Here is a 27,167-nt window from a genome sequence, read left to right on the forward strand (position 1 = left end):
GATGATGATCAAAGGGGAGTGGAACAAGCTTAGTTGGAAAGGGATGTAATGAAAGCGTGTAATGAAAGCCCATCTTTCCACATTCAGTTGCTCAGACCTCCTCTCTCCTCTGACCAGGGCTCTCAATCACGGGAGCGGCCCACAATAGCCAGGATGTACATGAAGATGTTGATTATGTCAGTGTAAAGGCTGAGCGCAGCAAAGATGTACTCTTCTGGACTCAAGGCCAGCTTCTTGTTACCCAGCAGAAGCTGAGTATCCACAGCAAGGAACTAGAGGCACACAAAAATAAGTTATGAGTCACATCTTGTGTCAAAATTGTAGTCCTGTTGTATCAACACACTAACTCCTTACATCACGAAGTTAATTTTCAGCCTCTCAACAGTCTTTATAAATTTGATTGTGACCACTATTATTCCCTTTTGCATGCTCTCCTTTCCCCATGACTCTTCAGGCAAGCACTAAGTGAGGTTCAAACTGGTTATAAAAATAATGTACTTTCCCTTCTGCAGCTCTGCAGATGGAGTCTCTGCTGGTAGTCTAATCAAACCCCCATCGAGCCAGGAAAAGCATGGTCAGCTCTGTACCTCACCAAAATTGTGTAATGACATCAAAACTGAACAACTAATTTAAAAGACATGGTTAAAGAGTGACTACCAGACAAACTTCTGCACCAACACATGCAGTAAGCTCTATTTATAGGCATAAATCCTGCACTATAATTGACTTACGCAGGTGAACAGCAGAGCTCCTAACGACGCGTAGACAATGTCCAGGATCTTATGACGGATGAAGATGCAGAGGATGGAGAACAGCAGGAGGACAATGAGGCAGACAAAGAGAACTCCCCGGCATGAGGTGAAGTCATACTTGGTCTGGTACAAGGGGGTAGAAGTGAGTTGTAAATTAGACAATAAAAATGAAAAAATGTTATCTGAAGAAAAACCACAATATCACCACCTCATGAATTTAAAATGTTTCTTTACATCCACATCAATACTTAGTTGATACTACTAGAAAATCTTGTTCTGCTGTTGCTCTCAAATTCAATTCAAATAGTGAGCAACATAGACACTCAGAAGTAAAGAGGTCAAAAAATGAACAGCTACTGACCTGCAGTGAGAAGAGGACAACTGTAAAGCACACAACCACAGTGATGCCCACAGCCATGATGACAGAGTCAGTGTTGTAGAAGCTTGCAATCATTCCCACCATGTAGGACAGGCTGAGGGTAAGGATGGACTGAGAGAAAGACATGTACACATAAATGTTAGCTTTATTAACTTATCAGTGCTATGTAATTTGTGCCTGACCATTTCACAACTTTTTAAAGAAAGGATTCGTTCTTTGAATGTTGTTTCCTTTTACTTCCTATTAAGTTAGACAGGATCAGTGTCCAATGTGCTAAAATAGTGCAAAGTGGCTGTGTGACAAGAGACTGAGATGGGGTGTCCATTTTCCTATTCATTTAAGTGTGACACACAGTCTCAATCACCTTCCAAGGGACTGCCATCCTGTACAAGGTGTACCCCCCCCCTTCACAATTCTTTGATAGGCCCCCAACCACCATCACCCTGACCAGAACAAGCAGTGAGTGATACAGCCTTAACCTTCCTCAAGCTAGTCCGTGCATGAGTTAGTTGTTTATGGTATAATTTCTTTTTTCCTTTTCTTAAATATACAGATCCTTCCTGAAATTTTCAAGAATAGCTTGCTATTACCCTACAGACCCGGTAAATCTTTAGAAAGGCAAATGTAAAATAGCTTCATAATGAAGTGAAAATTCATTCTTACCCCTATTCCAAGTATAGACTTAAAACAGAAAAGCCTCAAATATATGAAGGTGAAAGCTTTTTATAGACAGGACCATGTTTGCTACTCCAACTGAATGAGATTCAAAAAGCTTCATGGTTGCCATCAAATAATTCTTATTCATAGCTTTTTTCGTTATATCAGGCTGGATGTGGGGATGGACCTGGGAAGAATTACTTTTTCTTCCAATATTCAGTCTGTTTTCAGGAACAAATCAGAACCACATAGCGGGGGATAACTATACTGTATAACAAACTGAAAGGTCATACCAGCGCAATCAAGTTCCAGGGGTGCTTGCGACGGAACTCCCCACAGCAGCTGAGCACAATGAGCGCCACAAAGAAAATTGCATAAGACACATAGTATGTCCAGCTGTTGACGCGTACAAAGCGCTTGGCGTCTTCCACAAAAGTGAAAACTGCCACAAAGGAGAAGGTCACCACCAATTGTACAGTGAGCACCAAGAAGACCTGTCAAGACAGAGGAGAAAACAATGTGTAACCATGTGCAATAGTAAACTGGTCAGGGTGGCAACAATTTACTGTCTTCTGACAATGTATCCCTCGTCTCATTTACCTTGCGGATGAAAGCCTGCCTGATGGATTTGTCCTCCCAGCCTGACTGGGTGAACTCCTCATTGTCGTAATACGACGGTGGCACATCGGCATGGTAACCCGGACTGTTCAGGGGGGCTAAAGAGAATACAGCAATACAACAATACTATATCTTGTAAAATGCATTCCTTCCAAATTACAAAACATGCTGTTTTAGTTTCCATTGTGCACTTCGTAGTGTGGGACAGTCACTGGGCACCATCAATAAAGTAGTAAATGGAGATATCCTACAGTAGTCAACATTTGGTAAACACCTTCTGACAGGATTGCTTAAAATGCAGCAGATACTCCTGGTAGCTACTGAAGTCCTGCAAAGCCATCCAGTGTTATCTAGCAGAAGTTGAGTGGAACCCTTAATAAAGGTGCCATATCTTACATGAGTCACCCCAAAATTTTCTTAAACACTTACTAAAAGGCACGTACATCTACTGAACCAATTTCCCACTGATGTTCTACATTGTACTGTGGAAGCACATGCCGTAGTATTTAATTAAACTTCAGTGATTAGTAACTTGACTAACATACATCCCATGTATTTCAAGAGCAGTTTACAGACACGATCCAGTCAAAAGTATTCAGCATTTTTTTCATAGGATCAGGGTGATCTGGTGGTGCAGTGGGTAGCATGGGTTCCTCATAGCAACCGGGCATAGGCTCAACCTACATTCAGGCTGTGTCCAATATACATGTTCTCCCATGTTTGCGTGGGTTTCCTCCCACAGTTGAAGGAGATGTAAGGTGACTAATTCTCCTGAAATACATTCCTCATAGAGTGTCTGTGTGAGAGATTGCCCTGTGATGGATTGGTCCCCCATCCAGGGTGTACTTTGCTTAGCCTTGCACCCTATGCTTCCAAGACAGGCTCCAGAACACTGCAACTCTGCCTAAGACAAGTGGTCATCTATTGCAAGTGAATGAGGGAGTGTCGTAAGATCATAATGACAGACAAATAAGCCTAGTTAATATCAGTAAAGAGCACCATGGAGAACTTACCATTGGGATCTGCAACGAAGCCAGGCTGAGGTGGGCCCTGCTGGTAAGGACTCTGGGGGTACGGGCCTTGGGGATAAGGACCCTGGGGATATGAACCCTGAGGGTAGGGCATCTGTGGAAAGGGCATCTGTGGGTAGGAAGCCTGCCCAAATCCAGGTGCACCCTGTGCAAAGCTGGGCTGACCAAAAGCGCCAGGTTGGGGGAAGGGGGCCCCACCTGGGGCCTGCGTATAGTTGGGTGGTGGCATCCCAAATGCAGCTGGGTTCGGCTGGCCAAACACAGAGTTATGCAAGGGGTTGTTCTCTCCCATAACAGGGTAGCCACTCTTGTCCTGGGACATGGCTGCGTTGACTAAACCCCAGTTGTCAGAACTCACTATCAGAGAAACGAGAAAAAAAAAATTCATAAAGAGTGAATTAAAACTGAACTTGTACTAAACAAGTTACAGATTTCCTCATATTTCTCTTTCACTTAGCCAGAGAAAACTGATTTACACCCTACATGATGCTAAGAATGACAGCCCATACACTGAATTTAGACAACAGACAATTTATTAATTTAGCAAAATTAAAAATGCTGTTCCGCGTTTGTGGGTGTATGTATGCCCATGCAAAAAAACATTTTCATTAACTACTAGGTTTTTACTTCCATATTATTTGCGAATATTCAGCTGGTGTGGAGAAATGGATCAATATTAAAAAAGCTGACCAATAACGGAACCAGTGCTTGGTGTTAAATCTCGGACATACTAAGACCAGAGCATGTTTCCATGCTACATTGTGGGATTCTGTAGTGCTGAGCTACACTCAGCTGGCCTCAGCAGTCGTCTGCTTACACTCATTCTGCCTTCATTGTAGCATCCAGTTATTCTCAAAGACAGCCCCCACTTTCACAGTGCCATCACTACCAACATCTCTCTTCTCAAGTACTGATGACAAAACAAACTAAAGCAGGGTTATGTATATTCAGAAATAATAATAAAAAAACAATACAAACTGGACAAAGTTTATGGAATGCGTGTTTCACCATGCATATTTACATGAATGTTGTCAGGTGTTGCTATAAAGCCCATAGTAATTAACTGCATTCAATACCATTTTGCTATGCAATTACAGAATTTGCAGTTTTGATAGAGGAAGTTACCTACAAAGGTTTAAACTGCATGCACTTTTGACCCAACAACAGAGGTCAGCAAACACAAAAGAGGAAGTCTCCTTATTTAGCTTCACAAGAAATGGCAGGGCTGACATGACCAGTTATGAAATTGCTCTCTCAACCTTATGCAGGCACTATAAAGTCTGTCAGATCACAAGAGAAACTGAACAGTCAAATTACACCCTTTCAAAGCTAAATTCCACAAATGTTTATTTGATTAGTAAAATATTACACTTGGATCTTTTTGGATTTTACACCAGAGTTACACTACAAACCGTTCACCACTTATCTGCAAAAACCACAATATGTATCCGGCCGCTTTCTTTCTGCAGTCAGTCCTCACACACAGCAGAAAGACAGGGCAAGCAGAAACAGTACAGTGCAGTATGAGCTTTTAAAACACAGCCCCTCATTAAGCTAATGAGGTGTTCAGCAAGCAGCATGTAGCCTTTCCAAACAGAGATTTGCTTTTCTGCCTCCAAACTCAGCCATCATAGCGATCATTCCAGTTCTCCTTCACAACACTGTTTATAACTAGCCCTGCCTTCTTGGCTACAACACAAGACCGTGTGGGTATTAATGTATCACATCCATCTGGATGTGCGGAGTGACATCAGCTTTCTTCCACAAACATACACCCACTAAACATTACAACAGTTACCATCACTGGCATTGATAACTTGCAAATTGGCACTACTGAATGCTAATAACATTTTCTGAAAATTCCAATTTACACTCAAAATTCCACCAATAAATGAGGTTCGGATTTTTGTGCAGCTGAAAGTAAAGGCAAAGTAAAACACTGGGACACAGTAAACTGGGAGCTAAAAGCCAACTGAGGGTCTTGGGGCCAACCCACCTGCTGAGTGCATGTCTTCTTAAAGTACACAGAAAAATTTAACACTTGTGCCATTCATGCACTGCATCATATAGCATGCTTCAGAATCTAAATCAAATATCATTCTTCATTCTCAATATCACCACACGCCAAGTATACATATCACTGTTCAAATTCCCCTTCATGGGACTTTAAGAAAAACCACCTTCTTTACCATCAGCCACTGGAGACCATAGCAACTTAATAATATGACTGTTTTATCCCCCTCAACAAGATGTTACTAGCTTTGCAGCTAAACAGTATTTAAATATTAAGATTTAAGAAATCAATACACAGAAGCTTTGTGTTTATAGGAAACTATGATAAACTTGGTCTTGCATTAACAAACAGCAGCCATTCTGTTCCATAACTTCTTACAATTTTTCTAATAAGGAATTGGCTGTTGCCATAAAATTTACCCATTAAATATATTTACAAAACGGAAACAGCAATTGTTTTCAAAATCAAAAAGACCTGTAGATATACCTGATGAAAAATATTGAAAACAGTATGTATGCATGCATATTTTTCTATTAAAAAAATTAGAGAAATATATAGTCAAAGGAGAGTTGGATTATAAAAGTGATTTGGATTTTTTTAAATTACAAAACCTTTATGTTGTGCAGTTTTTGCCAAAATTATTTGAACACATTTAGGTAAGGAAAATAGTGTCACTAAAGTGTATGTATCAAGGATTAAGGGGGGATTAAAAATCCTCTTAGGGAAGATGACAAGCGATAAAGCGTTTGACACCATTTCTCCTGTGGCCCACGGCTGGATTAGGGAGGAACTTTCATTGCCCAGTCCAGTTTGGTCCAGCACCAAATAAGTCTTGCACCAAGATGCTTGGTGGACATCCTGCATATGCAACTGCTCAACTGCTTGTCTAACTGTCCTGAAAGATGTGACACTACAAACTGACAGAGCCTGAGCAGGCTTATTCTGCCAACCCTCTGAATCTGTCCACCAGACATCACAACTAAGGTACAGCAGGCATGAAATTCAACAAGACAAATTGTCAAATCTGCCATCTACACAAGTCAGTTCAACCCCCAGTTTTAAACCATGAGTGGGCAGAATTCAGAATTAATGGCAAGAGCAAACACAATGAACAAAGGCAAAGAGTAGGACACAAGAACAAATGTTTTTTACAGGAAGAATTTAAATTCAACTTTAGACAATGAAAACAATTGTGACAAAGCAACAATACTGATACCATAAATGCATAAAAGACACTATTAGAAGGAAAAGTAGCAGCTGCTGAAATGTGATCGTCTGTACAGAAAGGGAATGAAATTCTAAGGGACTAATAAAAGGTGTTAAAGTAGTCCATGTTTCGCTACATCAGTGAAAATATTACTTATTTGCTCCCAAATTTAGAAACCGAAGGTGCTTTTCACAAGAATTTAAGGACGGACCTGTACTGCATATGGCTAAAAGTGGACACTTGTGCCAAGACGCCATTTTGAATATTAACATGGAAACTGAGCAGTAAAGGAGCAGCGGCCAACATGCTGAGCTGAGAGAGGGGCCAGAGTTCAGTCAGAGGGTTGGTATGATTATAGCTAGTCAACTGTCAGTCTGTAAAATTCATTGTGGAAATCCCTCTTATTGACCCCAGTGCCACAAGGAAGTGACCATTTTTACCTTTGCTTTTCTGCCTACAGTGTTTTTAGGAGTTGCATTCTGAGCAGAAGGTTTTCATTAATTTGCTGTACAACTCAAAAAGAGAAACAAGTGTATTACAAGTTTTTTTTAAAAAAAAAAAAAAAAAAAAAAAAAAAAAAAAAACCCAAAGCAATCAGTTTCTTCCATGGCTCCTGTTTGAATTCTATAATCCCAGGATGAGAGTCAGGACAGTTGCAGAAAGCTTTACTGTGCTACCAGAAATATCCCAGAGCTGGTTACACATGACCTCCTTCTGAGTTGACCAAAGATTCAGGGATGAACCACAATGACCAACACAATTCCATCACTGGGTGATGTACAATGCATGTAGCCAATTCTGCAAAAATTATCACTGTGGATAGTAATTTGCAGAGTGGTGACTCTCCAAAATCGCACATTTCAATTAAAAGAAAAAGAGTTAAAGGGCAAATCATCATTTAAATGTTCCCAGCAAAGGGTAACAAACTGTGCTAATAAAGGAACTACATGGCCCCAAGATGCCGAACCAAAACCGTTCAAGTATGCCCAGCAAGAGAAATCACAAGGACCACATCTTTATATACAGGAAATCTCAGTTATATAATATAGTATGCATCAGAAATTCTTTTAAAGATTTTCAACAATTTACTACTGGATACTGAACAGGAAAAACAGAAAGACATTTCACAAACCACATTCATTCAACACATGAAGGTTTCAATAAAATTACTGGTGTATAGGAATCAACCAAAAGAGGCTGATGACAGGACAAATGCATCTAAAATTAATACCCAAAACCTGACCAACTTGGACTCCTGACTGTAAAATTCTGACTACATTACTTTAGTTTAATGATGCAGCTTGACTAAGATATTCATGCTGGCTTTTCCAAATATTTTCCATAATTTCAATAAAAGTGCATGCTAGCCATTACACAACTATTTTACAGTATTTTAGCCCCTTATATAACTGATTTTGGCCATTACATCACAACAAACAGCAATACTGCCAAGAAGCACAGCATGTAATAGAATAGAGTGCTACCAGGGAGCAAAAAGTTATGAAAAATAAAATGTTAAGTGCAAAAGGATATGAAAAATAGCTAAATAACACAATAAATATATCAAGGATGTGTATGGTGTTCTTTCATTTGCACTATGTGCAGAACTGATTGGTTGGTTCACCTGCATAACTTAAAATAATGAGATGAGACAACGAAAGAAAATCACACACAAAACAGATTTATGATTTACTTCCAAAACCTTTTATGATACTAGAAGTCTTATTTTATGCAGGATCATACTTGCTACAGTCACAGACATGCTTGAATAACACATTTAAAGTTTCACTTAAGTTAACAAATTTTATAGTCTTACCAGTGAGTTGAGTCACAACTCAAATCCTGCGACAGTAAGTTACAGAAGACAAGAGTGTGAAGCAGATTTTAGTTGATAACAGACACAGTAACTGAGTAAAAAGTCTAATTTCACTGTTAATATAGCAAATATGACAGCACAATTCATTTGAGCAAGGCGCAAAGTATTTCAGCACCGAGGCCGCCTTTGATGTTTGCCGTGCGCGCGGCCCCGCTCCTCACAAGAGCTGCCCCATCCTAGTGCACGAGCCGCGCGCGGGCAGGCAGGTGCCGTCTGTCGAGGCCGCTGTCTCACCGTCTCTACACCAGCTTTGAGCTTTACGCGTTCGCTTCTCCGTCACCTCATTCGTGTTGCGTCGCTTGCGCCTGACGACGGGAAACTTTCTAAACGGGTCTCAGGCCTAACCAGACACAAAAAAGATGCTGCGCGAGAAACACACAACACTCACGCTTTTTATTTTGATAATAGCATCAAGTCGACGCAAACCCGACTTCAGAGTCACAAACCCATGTTTCAACCCCGTTCCCTAACTCGGCCATGGTCCAATGTTCGACTTTTCTCCCGAACATTCCAGCGAACCACGCCATTTCGCGTCCCATTTCACGTGACGCACCCGCCAATTAGCCCCGGTTACCTAACTCCCACAGCCACCCGAGTCACCCGACAAGCTGGAATTACCCTGACACAGGTCTGATTCTATAACCAGGTTAAAATATCAATAAAACCGACGACTGTACGACCACTTAAAGTAGGCGGCCTAGCTTAGCTAGCACGCCCGTTAGACTGAGCGACCGTGACGGTGCCGTCACTCGTCAGTGAGAACGAACGGCACAACGAGACGGACATACCCTCTGCCTCTCAACACTCTGCAATGTAGAATTTTATCACCTACGTGTACCACTGCATGCTGACGACGTCTCATTCAATAGTATGTTACAACCATAAATTTATGGTTGTAAAAGCATTTTGATTGTTGAACATGATGTTCAACATCGGCCGAGCCGTCGAGGTTTTCCGACTCCGAGTCCTCCTCGTATGTTTTTCTTTTCACTTACATTTATTAAAGGAAAAAAAGTAATTCAAAAGCGCTAAAATGAAGAAATAAAGAATCCTGTTCGACTAAATGTTGTTTAAAATCCGCAACGTACCTTTTGGTAATCAGTTCTAGCACGAAACGTCAGGTTTTTGTTATATTCCAGACCGCTCGTCGTCAGCTGTTTCGACTGCGTCTGTCTCTGTATCCGTGTGTGTGTGAGAGAGAGAGAGAGAGAGAGAGACCGAGACCCGCCGTCCACCGCGCGCCCGTTGGGACATTGCGCATGACGTCACCTCACGCCGCTGTCACATGACGGCAGGGAGGGTAGTCGGGGGATCCCGCGCAGAGCCTGGCTCTGCCCCAGCGGACCGCGGGAGTGGTCTGCTGCTCAATCGCATGCACCATCGTTGCTTTTAAAAGAAAATTTGTGGTTTCAAAAGATGTTGCGTATCTTTTTTCCCCCTATATAAAAATAAAACTACAAGTGCATTGTAATAAAATAATAGTCGATGCAGTTGTCAAAGTATCCACACATGATAGGGAAAAAAAAACAGTGAGGGTCTTGTGTGTAAGCAACATTTTAATGTAAATTCTTGCCTTTATAGTTTGGACTGCTAAGTTCTTTTAACTGCTTTACACATTGTTGTCTATATTAGTCACATTACTGTCTTGATTTTCAAAATTTCATCTTGACAGACCCTTCAATAATCTATTGTCCTCGGAGAACGAAAAAATGCATAAATCAGAATGTCATGTGGCAGCAGCAAAAACTGAATTTCCATGCAATAAAAAGAAAAAATAACGGTGAAACCTGCTGCAGAACATAACTTGAGTTTCTTTCATGATCATTTGTTTACTTGGTTATAGTGGTTTCTTTCAGTCTTACAAAGGGTGAGTATATTTTAATATTTCAGTTTTAAAACAAAATTCTAACATGAACTTACAAAACCGAATATAAAATACAAACCTTTTTCAGTGAAGTCTAAGTTTTATTGCATAAGCAGTGGTAAAAAGTTTTTTAGGTTTATCAAAGGTTTATTTCTCAATGCTTTTCGGCCAAGGAAGATATCCTTTGTAAACATTTTGCTTAATGTCAGTAAATGCAAGGCTTTTCATGTAGGGTCCTTAGAAAGCATTTCTCAGCAGCCGAGTTTCTCAAAGAGGGAATGTCGTTGAGCACACGAACACAACCGTGAGGAGGGAAAAACTAGCATGCTAATATTCACACGGTTTCTCTATTGCTTTTGTACTTCTAACTCTAACATGTTCCCCCCTTGGCTTCGCAAGTCATCAAGTTCCAGTCTTTTTCAATCTCTCCTTGCTGTTCCCCCATGTCTGTCTTAGTCTGTGGTTTCCTTCTGCTCCCTATCACTGGTTCAGCTGACTCCTCAGCAAGTTCTCTAGTTCTGTCTTGTTGATGGTGCCATAAGCCTGGGAGTAACTGCCAAGCTTAGCTCTAGGGTCTCCTGCTGCCCCCACATTGCAGTTACTCTGAAACACCTTCTTGCTGAACCTGGGAGGAGGCCGCACCCCCTGTTGCTGGGATGGAGATCGCTGGTTCTGTCTCAAAACATGACAAGAGACACATGCTTCATCAAAGACAAAGATCCACAGGAAAATACAGAGTAAGTGAATGCAGATGAGAAGGGCAGTCTAAGTAAACCTATTTTATAATTATACTATTTTAATCCTCATCAGCATTTGCCCACAAAGGTTAAATATTCATGTTTTCTGAGTGACTGTCTGCCACTGACCAGGTGCACAGCAGTGACAGAGACCCCTGATGACAAGTTAGGTTCATCCCTCCGAAGCAGCGGGTTGAGCTGGGGGCACGTGAATGTTAGTGAAAAGGAGCGCGTCCGGCCCATTGGGGCTGAGCGACCTCGTGGCTCCTGCTCTGCTGCGGCAGGGACCTGGAGAGATCAGAACAGAGGGAGCACTGAGTCCAGACCCTTGAACAAAAGTTTCATACATATGCGACACTCCGTTCAGGAATGGAGGCTCACAGCTCCTGCAGCTGTTGGAGAGGTTTCTTCACAGGATCGACCGTGGAGAAACGAAAAAAAGCTGTGGGACTCACAGTACTGCCATTCGCGCCCTCTGTTGGCCGCACTGCTATATTCTCATGGCTCGCTTGCCTAACAAGTTTCTTGCTGGCAGTCGTGGAGAGCTGGTTGTAGGGCTGCACTACTGAATTGTAGGTTGGCTTTAACACACCATCTGCAGAGTGAGAAAAGACTGAAAAAATAGAAAGTTAGCTGAACCGGACCATGCGAAGATTATATGCATTATATAAAACTGTTTTACTTATTTCAAACAAATATAAGAATAAGAATTTGGTAGACGTTCACACAGAAAAATCACACACCAATCCCATACTTTATCGGTCAGGCAATTGCTGACAGCTGATTACACCGGATGCAAAGGCGTCATATTGTAAAGTGAATTAGTTGGTCAGTCCATATTATTTCTAGGTATAGGTGGTTGAGAAGCTGTGTGTGGTTGGTATTGTTTGTAAAGACACTCACTGGGACTGTGTGTTATTGGGTTGTACAAGGCCTTGTCCACTTTGGGGCTGACTGCAGGGCTTGTCTTGTCCTCTCCCAGCTGAGTGGATATGAAGGCTGTAGAGGGCTTGCAGGGCAGTGGCTGGGCTTCAGGAGAATCTCTCTGCTTCACAGATGACTGGATCTGCTGGTTTTCCCCATCAGCCCCACCCTTGCACCCGTCCCTCAACCTAGACTCCTCCTTCTTCCTCTGGGCAAGGCGCTCTAACCGCAGGCTGGATCTCTTCTCCAGGATCATCTGACAAAAGAGAATGAATCAGCCACCATAGTATTATATTTCCATCTTAATTCCTTTACAATACAGCACCATCCCTATAATGCCCTGCAACACACCTTTTTCATAATATGTTCTCAACACAATTCAACACGGAGTTGCCAAACCTACAAATCCCAAAGACTCAAACTCAGCAGTACATCAGTATTTAAGCATCTGTCACACACAATGGTCCCCTTTTTGTACCTCATACAATTTGTTGCGGTATTGTGTTACAGACAGCTGAACGTCATCGTCCACTGGCAGAATGACATCATAGTCCAGACTTGGTTCCTTAGCAGGGTTGTGGAATCTTTAGGTAGACACACAAGGAACATACATTACAAGCACTGGAAATGGTGCAGATGCGCTAGGCTGGATGCAGAGAGGTACACAACAGCAATGGACTCGTGGGGAAGACACACACACAAAAGTAGAATACTAAGAGACAGCCCTTGTGCTACACCATCACCAACACTGACAAGGAACTGACAGTGTGATAATGACAGTTGTGGTATGAAGCCCCAGGAGGAGCTCTGCCACCTTATCATAGAGGAATGTCCTTGTTCTGAACTTGCTGAATAAATATTCAGTTGAATAAGTCGGAGGGGGGTGCGGTGGCGCAGTGGGTTGGACTGCAATCCTGCTCTCCGGTGGGTCTGGGGTTCAAGTCCCGCTTGGGGTGCCTTGCGGCGGACTGGCGTCCCGTCCTGGGTGTGTCCCCTTCCTCCTCCGGCCTTACGCCCTGTGTTGCCGGGTAGGCTCCGGTTCCCCGTGACCCCGTAAGGGACGAGCGGTTCTGAAAATGTGTGTGTGTGTGTGTGTGTGAATAAGTCGGTTGGTTCAGTGTAAGAAAAATCCAACAAATGTTGTTTTGGATAAGAGAGTTTGTTCAGCAACCTCTGGAGCGGCCAAGTCGGTATGTCAGTGCCACTAGATCAGCGAGATAATTTTTCATTTATGAAGACAACTTCAAAATGTTGCCAGGGAAAAGTAAACCAATGAACATCCTCTTTAACACGTAGCATGTTGTCAGCTTGTACCATGCTACACAAGTTTTGCGTCATGGTACAAGCTGACAACAGGCTACAGACAGATTAAAGAGGACATTCATGGGTTATTTATGGTTCAACATTAAAGACAGGCTTTTATTTATCCCTCCTGTGTTTGTCAAAAAACATAAAAGTAATAAAAATTATGGCTAAGGTAAACATTCTAAAAAAAAAATGAAGAGAGGTATTAAAACTGCAGAGAACTGGTATGAGCATGACTAGAGACAGTTTCCTTCAGATCCTCCAACTGGTATCTTGGGAACTTCTTGCCCTCTACTCTGACCCCATAACCCCCACTGCTCCTCTTACTTGGATACGTAAGGATGCTGTAGGGCTTGTTCAGCAGTCAGTCTTTTCTCAGGGTTGAATACCAACAAGCATCTCAGAAGATCCAAGGCATCAGGGGGTACCGACGATGGCAAGATGTTCTCCAGAGAACCCTGTGGTCTTTGGGACATTACCAAAAATTAACTTGTTTAAATGACTCCGATAAATTAGCATGATGAGCAAATCTACTTTGCTTATTAACGCATTCACTCGAAACCATCCTTGTTGGGAGGGTTTGCTCATTATTCCACCATCAAAACCTAGTTTGGTTCATCTGCTTATGCAATTAACTCAAAACCCAAAATGCACTGGATTTCTAAACCTCTCTATAATTATATCAGTCAGGTGTCCAGTTCCCAGCATTAGAGGCACTGGGTGTTTTCAGGTATCTGTAGCAGGAGCTGGTATTTTTTTCTTAGCTGTCTAATAAATACGGAAGAGATTCTCCAACTCACCGTAGCATCATCCTCTGAATGACTGACGCACCATACTCCGACTTGATGGAACATACATCTAAAATTCAGACCGACGGACATTTATTAACATATACTTCATAACTTTTCTTTCGGAACAGGCACTGCATTCTCAACGTTTTGTATCATCCAAAAACTATTCACAAGTGAAAAGACTGTGCTCAGTGCTGAACTGCCCAAGTCTGTGAAATATAAGTCTAACTTCACTCTGGGTTGGGAGGACTGACATTCTGCAAAGAAGCTGACTGATGCTATATATCCACTTTAAATAAACCCCCTCTGATCTGGGATATAGATCTGGTCTTAGCAGCATGCTGCAAAAGTGTGCTAAACTGGATTTTTAAATCAGGCATAGATACTTATTACAAATGTTAATTGTTTCATGGTACAGCACTATAGTCAGTGTTGTAAAATTGTCGAGCAACGCAAACACTTACACTGGCATTTACAGCCTCTAATGAAACGTCAGAAAAGTACCTGATTCAACAAACCTACAGAATACTGGCTGCTTCCAACTGATTTTCAATGCCAAAAACATGACTCAAAGAAAAAGTACATTTTTTTCTGTTAACTTTAATCAAATAAAGATCACCAATTCTGACCATGAGCATAGAGACAAAGCTGAACTATTCTGCCAAATTTTGACCTCTTTGCCAGGCAAAAAGTTCTCTGCTTTGAGAACTGAAAATCCTTGACTTGTTAGAGCCAATAATCAGAACATGGCTTGAACAGAAAGTAATTTAGATTTCATAATTTCCCCCTTTAAGGAAGTGTGGAGAATTTCATGCTTCATTTGTCACACCCATGGCTGCACTCCAAATCCTATTGCAGATCCAGGATGTAGACCTACCGCACCCTACCTGTCCAACACCTGGTCCTGTGTGAATAAGACCATTAGTAAGACTAAAATGCATTGTTACTATTATAGACAGCTTGAAAGCTCACCATAATCAATTCTCCAAAAATGTAATTTTATTCAGCATTACATTATATTAATTTTGTAAGCAAACCTGTAAGCTGGACATTTTGAACAGTTTTCTCACCACAACACTACCACTTCGATCACAACTGCACATTGCTGCCAGGAGGAATCGTCTCTTTGTGGGATCACCTTCTGCAGTGGGATGAGGGATGACGGTCATGATCTTCTCAATCTGGTTGATTGTGGAGGTTCCAGGGAAAAGTGGTTTCCCCAAGAGCATCTCTCCCAGGATGCAGCCCAAACTCCACATGTCCACACCCTTTGTGTACCTTCACAACACAGGAGCCATACAACGCAAGTCAAAATGAGGCACACATTGCATGGGCCTGTGGGTGCTGGTAAGGAGATTTATGAAAAACTAATTTAGTATCTTGCTGTAACAGAACTGCCAAACTGTAAAATAAGAAAATGTCATTTGTGCTCTGAAAGTAGATGTCTACTGATTATATTTATGTACAACAGGAAGTGGAAGAACAATGTGACAACTATGTTATGGAGTTGGGTACCAGACCTGGAGGAGCCCAGCAGGATTTCGGGGGCTCGGTACCATCGTGTTGCAACATATTCTGTCAGTGTTGGGTTCCCAGGATCCTCCTGCATCTGGCAGAGAGAACGGGCCAGGCCAAAATCACACAGCTTCACAAAGCAGTCTGTGTCCAACAGGATATTGGAAGGCTGAAAGAGAGAGGCAAGAAAAATAATAGCAATTTCTGGGTTATAATCACTACTCCCTGTAACATCTCTTCATGTAAATATGTGAGTCATCTCTCAAAAGAACCACGTTTCCTGGTTCTGAAAGTACCTTCTGGTCCCTGTGGATAACATTGCCCGAGTGCAGAAATTTGGTGGCCTTGAGTATCTGGTACATGATGTATCTTTTATGGATGTCCTTGAGCAGATTTCCTTTCTTTATCACTGCATGCAAGTCTGTCTCTAGATGGAGGGATCAACAGGGGTCAGCAAATCTACCAACTGAAGAGGATGTCATGGCCACATGAACAAACAAATTCAGAATAATTGAGTCATGAAAAAAATCGTGAACGAAGTAACCAAATGTTAGGATAACCACCAAGCAAACAAAAAGAAGTTTACCACTGTCAGTAGACCTTCCCCACATGAAAGTATGAATAGCGAAACTTCTGAAATTCAAACAAAGCATACCGTGGACTCATGAACTGGAAAACCTCAACTATGAGCTAATAAATTGTCCATGGACATATTCTGTGCATATTTTTATTCTCCGAAGAGTCACAATAAGACAAAGAGCCCTAAAGAGGTCTGACAGATGAGGGGCTGAAAGTGGTGCCTCACACTGCCACTTTGGCTCATGCACAGAGATTAAATTGCAAGAACTCCAAGTGTGGACTCAGCAGCTATCGTGAGCTGCCAAGAGGAGAAGTTGTCCAGCAAATGCCCTGGGAAATCTGCTAAAATTTCAGATTCTCTACATTTTTCTTTTTTTTGGGCAGGGGGGGGTTACTTTATCAGATGGCCAATGCAAACCCATGATTTTTCAGTAGTAATGGTGAGGCAGGAGAGCAGCATGGAACAAAGAGTTGTGTAAATCTATGTACTGTATATCAGTAGAGGTATACTATGTCCATTGGTCTGAAAAGGAAAGAGGAATGGGTTAAAAAAAGATTTTCATAGGGGTTGAGGGTTAAACTGAATTCTCTAAATGGAGTTCACATAGCCAATAATAACCCTTCCCTGTACTAATTATCAAAGGGTCCCTGCCCACCGATTATAGTTATAGATATCCAGAAGACCCTCACCCATATACTCAAACACCAAGTAAATGTCCTTATCATTCTGAGCTCTGATGACATTAAGGAGTTTGATGATGTTGGCATGGTCTCCAAACTCCTAAAGGGGAAAAAAAAAAAAAAAAACCATTGATATAGTTATGGAACTCTTTTGAAGTGTAATACATTTATAAATCACTGTTTAGTAATCATGTTTGTGCATAAATTTGTGGTGGTACATTGCCTGTAAATATTCTTTTTTTTTCTGCCAACCTTCAAACACTATCAGACAAAAACCCTGCTTTGAAACCTTTAAAACAGAGAAATGTAATCCTGGTCAAATTTATAAAATTATATGAAAGCCAAGAATATAATAAGAGATTTTAATACAAGTTTTGTTCACCTGAAAATGTTTGCATCACTCATCAGTACCGCATGTGCCTTCAAACTTCAAACTGTAGTTGATTCACTTACTGGACAACCCAGATGGCAACTACATTCTGATACACATGTGCTGCTAATGTTCTGAACACACTCAAATTCTATTGTTGTCATGGCAATGATGACTGTGTGTCCTATTTCCTCATTCCTTCCTTTGGTTACCTTGCTCCAAGGTCACCTTTTCTATTCTCTGGATACCACTACATTTACATTCAGAGTATATTCCTATAAGGGGGGTGCGGTGGCGCAGTGGGTTGGACCACAGTCCTGCTCTCCGGTGGGTCTGGGGTTCGAGTCCCGCTTGGGGTGCCTTGCGACGGACTGGCGTCCTGTCCTGGGTGTGTCCCCTCCCCCTCCAGCCTTATGCCCTGTGTTACCGGGTTGGCTCCAGTTCCCCACAACCCCGTATGGGACAAGCGGTTCTGAAAATGTGTGTGTGTATATTCCTATAAACCTGACCCCTTGAACACTGAATTTTCTTCAGCTTTCCCATCCTCATACTTTAATTGATGGCGTGGCATGAATTCTTACCTGTAGAAACATGATTTCTCTGAACGTCCTCTGTAGATGTAAGCAAAAAAAATAATAAATCAGAGACAATTTTCACATATTCATTCAACAAGAAAAATTAAGTTAAGGAAGCAATGAGACATTTTCATATAAACTGTACTCTTATTCTACATGTATTTGCCCAACTTTCTTACTGAAAATGTGCACATATATCAAATTAAATATTTCAATATACAGTGTACAAAATAAACAAAAACATACAATTTCTCAATTCTACATATGGAGCAAAATTTACTATATATAAGGTCATGGCCATCTTGCACACCTGAGCATCTGTTCTGTTCCTAAAGGCATCAAATATCTTCTTGACTGCGACAACATCTCCTGTTGTGCGGTCAATAGCCTTCCACACAATCCCATAGGCCTAGAGGAAAGGACGAGAGGGTCAGACATAGGCAAAGCAACCATAAAGCCAGCTGTGCAAAGAGCAAATCACAGAACCTCCAGGTGACAGACAAAATCAGTAAACACAGTTGCCAAGCAACCGTAGGTATTTAGATTATATCAGGAGGACACGGGATGGATCGAACGAGGAAAAAGAGAGCAAAAAAATGAGTAGAGCTCATAAGCGGTGATGTCTGGATGTACTTTCCACCTGTGCGAGCCTCTGAGAAGAGCTTTTATCAGGTTGTGCTCTGCTCAGTCACACCCTCAGAGAAGGATCCTTATAACCTTACACTCACGCTGTCGGCCTTCTTGGCTTTCTATAGAGAATCCAAAGGAACCTGTTTGTCGACGGTGCCTAACATTTAATCAGCATGACATTGTGGGGACTCCAGATAAACAATTCTCGTAGCTACAGTGTATGAACTGTTTGCCAGTCATTCTGTAAAAAAGGTTTGAAAATGTGTGAACTGAAATGTGTGAATTTGGCTAGCACAGCACACTTACCAAAATCCGCCGCATTTGTTTTTACACATGAATTAAGATTTTATTTGCTTTATTGTTCTACTTGGGTGTACTACCTGAAACTGGTTTCAGGTGCAAACTCTGATGATCTGTCTAAAATACTAATTTTTGTATGACACTGCAAATCCAAGTCTTCCGGAACTGGAGAATAAAGGAGAAAATGAATGATCTCTAAAAGAACAAAAAGCGTGAAAAATTGAATATCTAAGAAATCGCTCTAGATTTAGCTGTAAAACTAATTCCACTAGAGAGGATCTTCTATGTGTATAGAGAAAGGGGGCCAAATGAATGGACTGTGCAGTTTAAAATAACTGATTCTACACTTTACTGTCAGAACCTGCCATCCTCGACTCTGATGCTTGTGTTTTCTCGACAAAGATGGTGATTAAGCTTAGCAAATCCCTTGTTTTTCCATCAGCATCTGGGTTACGTAACATAAAAATGCTCTGCTTTTACAACAGAAAGATCAACATCTAGCAAACACAGACTTCACGTTTGTTCCACAGCCACCTTCCTTCAGAAATCGCGATCAGTCCGTATTAGAACAATGACTGCTCACTTCGCCTTCCTCCAAACTGTGCGCACAAGTTGGAACACAGGTAACCCAAGATGGGAAAACAGCTGCGAAACACGATTGCTTTTACCCTCCTCTGCAATATATGAGAAGAGCTGATGATGACTGGGTTACCAGCTGGTACTTTTACACATCCAACCAGGGAGGTCAGCTCTTCCAGGTGACACACAGTATGACTGTACTGGAAACCACATACTCAGTCTTTTCAGCGTTTCTGTGGGGGAGCAACACCTGCAGATCCAAGGCTCTGGGGTTTCACATGAGCCAGAACTTCATTACTCCTGTTTCCAAAGACTAAAAGGGAACTCTTGACACAGCTGTATGATTTCAAGGAAACCATACCAGCAACTCAAGTGTTTCGGTCTGTGAAATCGAAAGAATGTTTCGCAACACAGAAATGAACCTTCTCTCCACCAGATTCGAAGCTGATCAACAGAGCCAGACTGCATATGCGATAGCTCCTGTAGTCAGGTTACAGAAGCAATTAGTCAACAACACATCATCATTATTCATGAGGACGACATGAGAAAAACATTAACTTTTAAAACACAGAGGGTGTCATAGCAATAAACTTTTCATGTTGCTTTTTCCCCCTCTTATGCAACTGTGACTGTAATGAATGTAGCCTGTCACCCACTGTAAACACAGATAAATAAAACACGAATTCACATTATAATAAAAGCTTTAAAACATTGTATTTTCAGGAAGCAATATGAAAAGAGTCAACTGCACAATCAATGCAAGTACTTACCCCCTTTCCAAGTCTTCTCTTTATTTCATATTTCTGTGAAATGTGCTCCTCGACCTCAGTGACATTCATTGCTAAAAAGGGTTCTTGTGTACAGAGGAGAAACAAAACTTACAGGGCAACATAAGTAATGTGCATCTCAGCGGGAAATAAACTATTGCTGCGGTGGATCCAGTCGTGCCGCATTTCAGTCACTGACTCACTCCGTCCGTCCGCCTGACTCTCACTGGTTCTCGGAAAAACTAAAGGGAAATTTAAAGTAGTGAGCGTGAATCTGCTTTGTTTAAAAAATAAACTAAACGAAAACGATCTTCACTCCACTCGTCTTCTCTTTTCTCACTTTTGACTCAGTTGGCAGGTGATCGTCTCACTCTCAGTTCACCTAGTTACTGATCAATCCACGTTATCGGTCACTCACTCCGCCTGATCCGCTGCCAGCGTGTTATTTTTTTATAAACCATAAGCTATAGCTAATTTACATGATTAGAAGGAGAACAAACCTTTCCTAACTTTCTTCCACGCGCCTAGCAGTGGCCCGATTCCCGGCCCAGGAGCTGAGTACAGGTGGACCGACCCGACCGCGTTTCCGTTGTATCCGCTGGTCTCCATGGAGACGCGATTGGCCGCGCGAATCGGTTTCTGGAGGTTCTGTTCTTAAAGGGAACGCGCTCGTTTTCCTCACGACGCGGCGCAACGCGCCCGACCTGCAACGCCGTCGAGGCTTTCGGGATAACAAGCAAAAACCTCGTAATATTACAGTAACGCAGAAAGAAGACAGGTGCATAAATTCATAAAATATTTCTCAATACAGTGCACAGAGTATTCAGCCTGACAAACTAGCAGATTAATTTTAGCTGTCATGAAATTAAATATTTATAATATGCATTGTAATACAATACTATAATACTACTATAATAATAATAATATAATAATCTCTTACATTGTATTTATGTTTTCTTCAAACGTCTCGGTTGTTCGGGAGCAGGTTTAGTTCCAGCTCAATCAGTGTGGAGTTTGCATGTTCGCCACATGCCTGCATGAGCTTCCTCTGGGTGCTCTGGTTTCTTCCCACAGTCTTAAGACATGCAGTTCAGGTGAACTGAACACACTAAATTGCCCACAGCATGTCACTGTGTCCGGTCCAGGGGGTACCCCTTTCCCTTCCCTTGCCTTGTCTCCAGTGATTCTGGGAGAGGCTTCAGTACCAGGACAAGTTGGTTAATGTGTGTGAGCGATTGCTCTCACTGCTCCCGGGCTGTGGATTTGGATGGGGCTTCCAATTCAGCTGAGTCTCTATAGAATTTGCATGTTTTCCATATTTGTGTGGGTTGACTTTCAAAGTCCGAAAACACATTAAGTGAGTTGGTGACTCTATCTCCCACAGTGTGTGTGTGTGTGTGTGAGATTGCCGTATGATGGAGTGTCATCTCATCCTGGGTGTGCCCTGTCTCACTCACTGTGCTTCCAGGATAACTCCTGGATCATCACCACAAAGTCCTTTAAATATAACACACTGGAAATATAGAAACACGTTCTCAGTAATGGAGGTAGATTTTTTTTATTTCTATAAAGAGATTACATTAATATTTACAGAGAGCTAACATGAAATAAATAATTTTCAGCAAAAAGACTGGAATAGGTTTTAAAAAAAAAAAAAAAAAATCACCAATACAACACCAAAGATGTGGTAAAGAAAAAGAGAAAAGTTCTTTCTCTTCAAGATAACCATATTTTCAAACAAATGCAAAAGTCTGATATAAAGAAAAATAACATTGTTTACCCCTCCACAATCTATAATACATTTAATATTCTTTAAATAAGTGAATGATTACAAAATTCAAAAGAAAAAAAAACATCTAATCATAATGCTTCCTCCACTTAGATTAGTTGTATTCCAAATATATGAATTTATGAAGAATACATGGAATTTATGCTAAATTTACCTGATGCTACTGTTTTCTATTTAGACCTGTGCCTTCCTGTATTTTAGTTTTATTAATATTTTTCTTAATGAATGAGCCATCTCACCTTTAACAGTAACTTTACCTGTTAACATCAGTTACTCTTCTTAGTAATAGCTTGTCCATTTTCAGTTCAGCAGTTAATTTACTGAAATCCTATAAACATCATGTAATTCTGATATTTCATTATATCTGAAAAATCACATACAAGATATGATCACATATGTAACTTTGTGAAGCCAAGACTCAATGTGAATTCAAATGAAAAACAGCATGGGCTTTAAACTGGACTGGAGTATAATCAGAAATCTGTAAGGAAAAGGAAATCGGTGCCACTGGCTCAACTAGAAAGATTTAGTAAGGCTTAGACATTGTAAACTTATTTTTTAAAATTTCCTCATGTAGTATTTATGAAATGTTAATTATGCTATTTCAGTTTTTTTTTTTTTTTTTTTTTAAATTCTAGGAGATATAAACTTCCAACACCTTCAGTTATTAAATCAAACTTTAACCAGAAAACCAAAAGCAAAGCTGATGAAAATTGAATGCTTACTTGAAAAGAAATAGAAGAACAAACTTTACAAATTAATATTAATCTTTGACTCTTGATGATGCTTTGACTCAAACTGAACAAATTTAATGAGTTGAACATAAAACATGCAACTAGATCAAAAAAAATCAGACCTCAGAACCTGAAGATATGGGATAGTGGCACTAAGAATAACCATGAAAGATAACACCTTCATTGAATGAGAACAGATGTTTCCACACTGAAATTCAATCTATATCTCCAGTTATCCTTTTCCAATCCATCAAATTAACCTGTGTCCTCTTTCTGTTAGAGGTTTTTGCAGTTGACCAGTAAGAAGAGGAATGCAAACATAAAAACATACTGAAAGACAGACCTGAAAAATTAGTTGTTTATCAGAGCAAGAATGGGCAGACTGATGCTCTTAATGCCTCAAACACTGGTCAAGGTGCCAGCATGAGAGGTGAAACAGGTCTTTTCCAGATGACACAGAAAGGTAAATGGATACTTGATAAAGAAGTAGAACAGGAAGGAAAGGGACTTTGGGGCAGATTTCAGAGTAGTAGTAAAGTGACTTCAAAAGAGATGATTTAAGTGCAGAGGTTTTCTTTTTCTGTTAGTGGGATTCTGTAGATGAAGGATGGGTGGAGGGGTACTGTGGGACTGCAGTTTGGAGAACGTTGAATGTTCAAAGGAGTTCCATAAGAAAGAGGCAGAGTTTAGGACGAGTGCAGAAAACGATTGAAGGCATTGTAAGCAGATTCCAGATCGAAGAGCATCTGGCGAACCTGGGAGTCATCCAATTCATCAGAAGCAGACATGCTGCTCAAGGTTGTCAACCTACAGAGTCAAATAATGGTTATGACTTTGTGCAACAAATGTCAAAATAATTTTCACATTAGCCAAAGTCCTCTTTGCACACATTCATTTTCTTAATGCTGCTAGTGATTTATTTGGTATATAAGAACAAGCTCCAGATTAATGATGGTTTCTGTTCTCTTATATAGCATTTAGACATGTGTTACTACTGTAGCAGAGTCTTACCATAAGTTAACCTTGTCCTTGGCCTCAGAATCAGGAGGCATGTTGCTCATCCTGTTCATGGTTTCCATCAGCTCCCTCAAATCAGGCTGGATCTGATCAAATCAGTCATGAAAGGATTAATTAGAAAAGAACAAACTATGTAAAAAGTTGTGAAAGTAAACTAAGTATTAAAATAATATAATACAATAAAACGTAGTCTGTAACAGATCAGAATACTTCAAAAAGACAACTTGGAAATATCCGTGAGCAAATTAAATTAATTATTGAAGTTCTCTGTAGTTCATCAGTGAGCTCAGCCCTGTATTACCTCATCCATGGCCCGGATCTCCAAACGCAACTTATCCATCACCGTGATGAAGAGCTGAAGAGGAGGAAAGATGAGGCAGAAGTAAAAGCACAAAATCACAAAGCCTACAACCCATAACAAAAAACTAATTACTGACAAACCTATACACTTTCCATCCACACTGTAAGATTTCCTTTCTAACTTTATTCTAGTGCAACTGATAACCTCAACTTAAGTGTCAACTGGCACACAAACTGGTGAAACTGGTTGGGTGTGATGCTAACAGAATAAAATTTAATAGAACTGCCCAAGAAGTATAACTTCATTGACCAGCAATGGAAGTTTATTGTCTTGTTTCTTATTAAAGACTCTAATCTGCCTTTTCCCTCTAATGGATGTTAAAAGGAGTCATATATGAAGTTAAAACAAGACTTACTGAGACAATATCCGCTATGCAGCGATTCAAGTTGCCTTTGTCATCTTTAATGGTTATTGGCCGATCTTCTTTGATTCTCTCCATAGCTAAAGGGCAGTCAAGCTGAAAAACATGAAAGAGGAAAGAAAGAAATGCTTCATATTTAAATAATTTTTTTACAACAAAGTTAATAAGAAATGCATTAACTGAATCCAATACTTCCAAATCTAAGAGTGTAGAAGATGATAAATGTATATTACATTAAGTACTGTGACACATGGCTTGAGGCAGGTGATTAAAATCTGAGCACTGTAACTGACAAGGAATTAAATTAATGTATAAATTAACTTCAGTCTCCGTGTATGTGAGATTGTCGGAAAAACTGAATAAGCCTCAGGCTTTACATGTGTGCCTGCATAACAATACTTACTCTGTACTTCCTACAGAAGTCATCAATGGATCCCACATCAGAGCCCTGGACTTGTTTGAATGCAGCTTTATACTGTACAAGCAGTCTGGAACAGGCACCTGTGTACCTAATACAGACATCAACTGTTTAGCTGGGAAAAAAAAAAATCAGTGACATCTGAACTTATGTTTGGGCATAATCCCCAGAGGTCTACAAAAAGATCACTGGCAGACTGAAACGGGTGATTATTAATGAAGTATAATTCTGTAATGATACTGCAAGAACAGGAACACTCTGTATCATTAATCAGTGATGTGAAATGTAATCCAACATTAGAAACACCCACAGACTGTAAGGTATTTCCATCTACACCGATCTCAACAATAAAAAGAAAAAAAGGCAACAAATCAAAACAGCTCTTACAAATAACATACAGAGGGGAATACACATAAATGTAGGGCTTGTTCACTCACTCATTAGGAGTCACACAGTCCTTGATATATGCTTTCTCTAAAGCTTGGAGGGTCTTCACTACAGCAAAAAGCTCTGCCATGTTGTCATACCTGCCAGAAGACGGCATTTGAAATGGTCACAAAATGACAACGCAAGTAGCTCCTACGTGAATTTCAGTCCATTCTGACATAGGAGCGCTAAAGTCGTCCCAGCACAGTAGGGCACTTACTTTTCTCGTTCTCTTGCGTTTTTGTACAGTTTGACTTCCTGCAATAGAGTAAAATATCATGTACACGATGCACAATAGCTCAACCCACACAAACTTAGTTCAGCCCATTAATAGAATTTTATTCCACATAACTCCACACGTACTTACCTCATACAATTCAGGTTTATTTGGAGCTAAAAAGAACAAGAAATACAGTTAACCATACTAAATACTACTTTGAATAAGCCCTTGGTTTCAGTTACCTCCTTTGTCCATACTACTGAATAGAAAAAAAAAAAACATTCAAATCAGATTAGGTCATTCTTCAGAATTAATATTAAAATATAAAAACAACAAAATCTAAGATTAATACATTCATAAGTCTTCACCACACATTTATTCATTTTAATGTTTTGCATAATGTAAGAGCACCAGTCTTATATCTCTATGCATTCTAAATATTCAAATTGGGTTAGCAAATGACATTATGAAAGTGCATACTGTTAGACGTAGGGTACACTTTTCAAAGTATTCAGAAACAGTGTGTATAAATGTCAAGGTACATTCTGGAAAGTTTGCATGCTCTTACTGACTTAAGACTGTTCATATCAGATTTTAGCCATAATACAATAATTATTAATGCAAAAACATTATCATTAATAAAAGTTGCTATAAAACACTCTGCAAAAGAAACATTTAAGGCATAAGATGGTGTGGAAATATTTTAAGGAGCACTTGAAAGAAAATCTGTCACTAAGAAAAATGAAGAATAATACATATTTAGAATATTTCTTCTTTATGAAAAATAACAAAAAGAGCTCTTGAGTAGGTTAACACAAAAAAAGATGACTAAAAGAGGATTGCACTTTTATGGAAGGATAATCTCACCTCCAGCAACTCCTACACTGGCAGGGATTCCATGAAACATGGTAGCAGATAATTTGAGCAACTGGGCAGATCTGTGAAACACCAGATAATATGAGGGCTGAATCCCACCCTTCGCACAGCCTAACATGATGGTACATTTCGGAAGAATATAATTTACTTCTTTAAAGAACCCCAAGCGTAAAAAAATTGGATCTGTATTATGGTTTTAAACGTTAGGGGACCAAAACACACAAGGAAGTCCGCGAACAAAAAAATCACACCAAGAAAACCGTGATTCTAAGTTACAGAAGAAAGTAACAGATATCGTCGACGATGTTGTTGTTTACAAATTCAGCATGATGATGTCGCTAGTTTTACTTACGTGTCTAATCATGATATTTATAATTTATGTGACTATATTGTAGAGCTGGATACACCCTGTGTAAGGCGTATCGGTAAATTACATTTTAATATTTATTTGTGACCTGTTCAACTGTTGTTGTAACGTGACAGAAAGTTATGTAGACTAGTAGAGCGCTAAAACCGGCGACAGAGACAGAAAGAAAGAGCATTGCTTAGCTATTTAGCTACTACTACTAGCCAGCTAAACTAAAGCTCCAGTACTGCTGAGGACACTATTCGTTTGGAATTCATAACCAAAAAGAGCGTTTAGATTTCTATTTTAATGAAGCCCATAATTACAGCGCGAATACATATTAAATAAAGTAAATACATTAACAAAAAGTTCCCAGCTCACCTCTCTCTTCGCTAACTCCAGTGACGTCAGTGTCCACAGAACCGTCGCCTTTCAGACACTGCAGCTGCGCAGCGAAGGGTGGCCACC

At 40.4% G+C, this 27,167-nt stretch overlaps 3 protein-coding genes and 1 long non-coding RNA gene across 5 annotated transcripts in view; 1 reads left to right on the top strand and 3 right to left on the bottom strand.

The window, feature by feature from the left end:
- Nucleotides 1-812, top strand: part of LOC108933395 (uncharacterized) — a 4,991-nt gene extending 4,179 nt beyond the window's left edge. Inside the window, exon 3 of the long non-coding RNA XR_001966061.2 lies at nt 736-812. This is a non-coding gene — a long non-coding RNA (uncharacterized LOC108933395). The remainder of the gene's footprint in view (nt 1-735) is intronic.
- grinaa (glutamate receptor, ionotropic, N-methyl D-aspartate-associated protein 1a (glutamate binding)) overlaps nt 1-9,984 on the bottom strand; it is an 11,286-nt gene extending 1,302 nt beyond the window's left edge. The window contains exons 1-7 of the mRNA XM_018750398.2: nt 9,623-9,984; nt 3,420-3,794; nt 2,389-2,504; nt 2,082-2,282; nt 1,114-1,242; nt 732-875; nt 1-272 (exon numbers count right to left, since the gene is read on the bottom strand). The exon at nt 1-272 is cut by the window's left edge and continues 1,302 nt beyond it. Of these exons, the coding sequence (XP_018605914.1) occupies nt 123-272; nt 732-875; nt 1,114-1,242; nt 2,082-2,282; nt 2,389-2,504; nt 3,420-3,759 (1,080 nt within the window). The 5' untranslated portion in view covers nt 3,760-3,794; nt 9,623-9,984 and the 3' untranslated portion in view covers nt 1-122. The remainder of the gene's footprint in view (nt 273-731; nt 876-1,113; nt 1,243-2,081; nt 2,283-2,388; nt 2,505-3,419; nt 3,795-9,622) is intronic.
- A 753-nt stretch (nt 9,985-10,737) lies between these two features.
- Nucleotides 10,738-20,812, bottom strand: mapk15 (mitogen-activated protein kinase 15). Of its 2 annotated transcripts, none has more exons than XM_029248452.1 (14): nt 20,155-20,810; nt 18,186-18,284; nt 17,882-17,911; nt 16,940-17,030; nt 15,967-16,097; nt 15,676-15,839; nt 15,294-15,433; nt 14,165-14,222; nt 13,692-13,829; nt 12,538-12,643; nt 12,039-12,315; nt 11,591-11,748; nt 11,265-11,423; nt 10,738-11,070 (listed from the first exon to the last, which is right to left on the bottom strand). In XM_029248452.1, exons 1-14 carry the CDS (start codon nt 20,221-20,223, stop codon nt 10,879-10,881), a joined length of 1,812 nt encoding a protein of 603 aa, XP_029104285.1. In that variant the 5' UTR covers nt 20,224-20,810; the 3' UTR covers nt 10,738-10,878. The 2 variants fall into 2 exon arrangements, with proteins under 2 accessions (XP_029104285.1, XP_029104286.1); XM_029248453.1 differs by having other exon boundaries at nt 10,916-11,074; nt 20,155-20,812.
- A 1,880-nt stretch (nt 20,813-22,692) lies between these two features.
- On the bottom strand, nt 22,693-27,164 carry vps28 (VPS28 subunit of ESCRT-I). Its single transcript, XM_018750320.2, has 10 exons — nt 27,081-27,164; nt 26,345-26,415; nt 25,625-25,650; nt 25,478-25,515; nt 25,269-25,358; nt 24,817-24,922; nt 24,408-24,509; nt 23,993-24,046; nt 23,686-23,777; nt 22,693-23,481 (listed from the first exon to the last, which is right to left on the bottom strand). The coding sequence occupies exons 2-10, from the start codon at nt 26,382-26,384 to the stop codon at nt 23,361-23,363; spliced, it is 669 nt and encodes a 222-aa protein (XP_018605836.1). The 5' UTR covers nt 26,385-26,415; nt 27,081-27,164; the 3' UTR covers nt 22,693-23,360.
- Nucleotides 27,165-27,167: the final 3 nt, after the last annotated feature.

This window comes from Scleropages formosus, chromosome 23 (assembly GCF_900964775.1).
Source record: "Scleropages formosus chromosome 23, fSclFor1.1, whole genome shotgun sequence".
Taxonomy (NCBI): Eukaryota; Metazoa; Chordata; class Actinopteri; order Osteoglossiformes; family Osteoglossidae; genus Scleropages; species Scleropages formosus.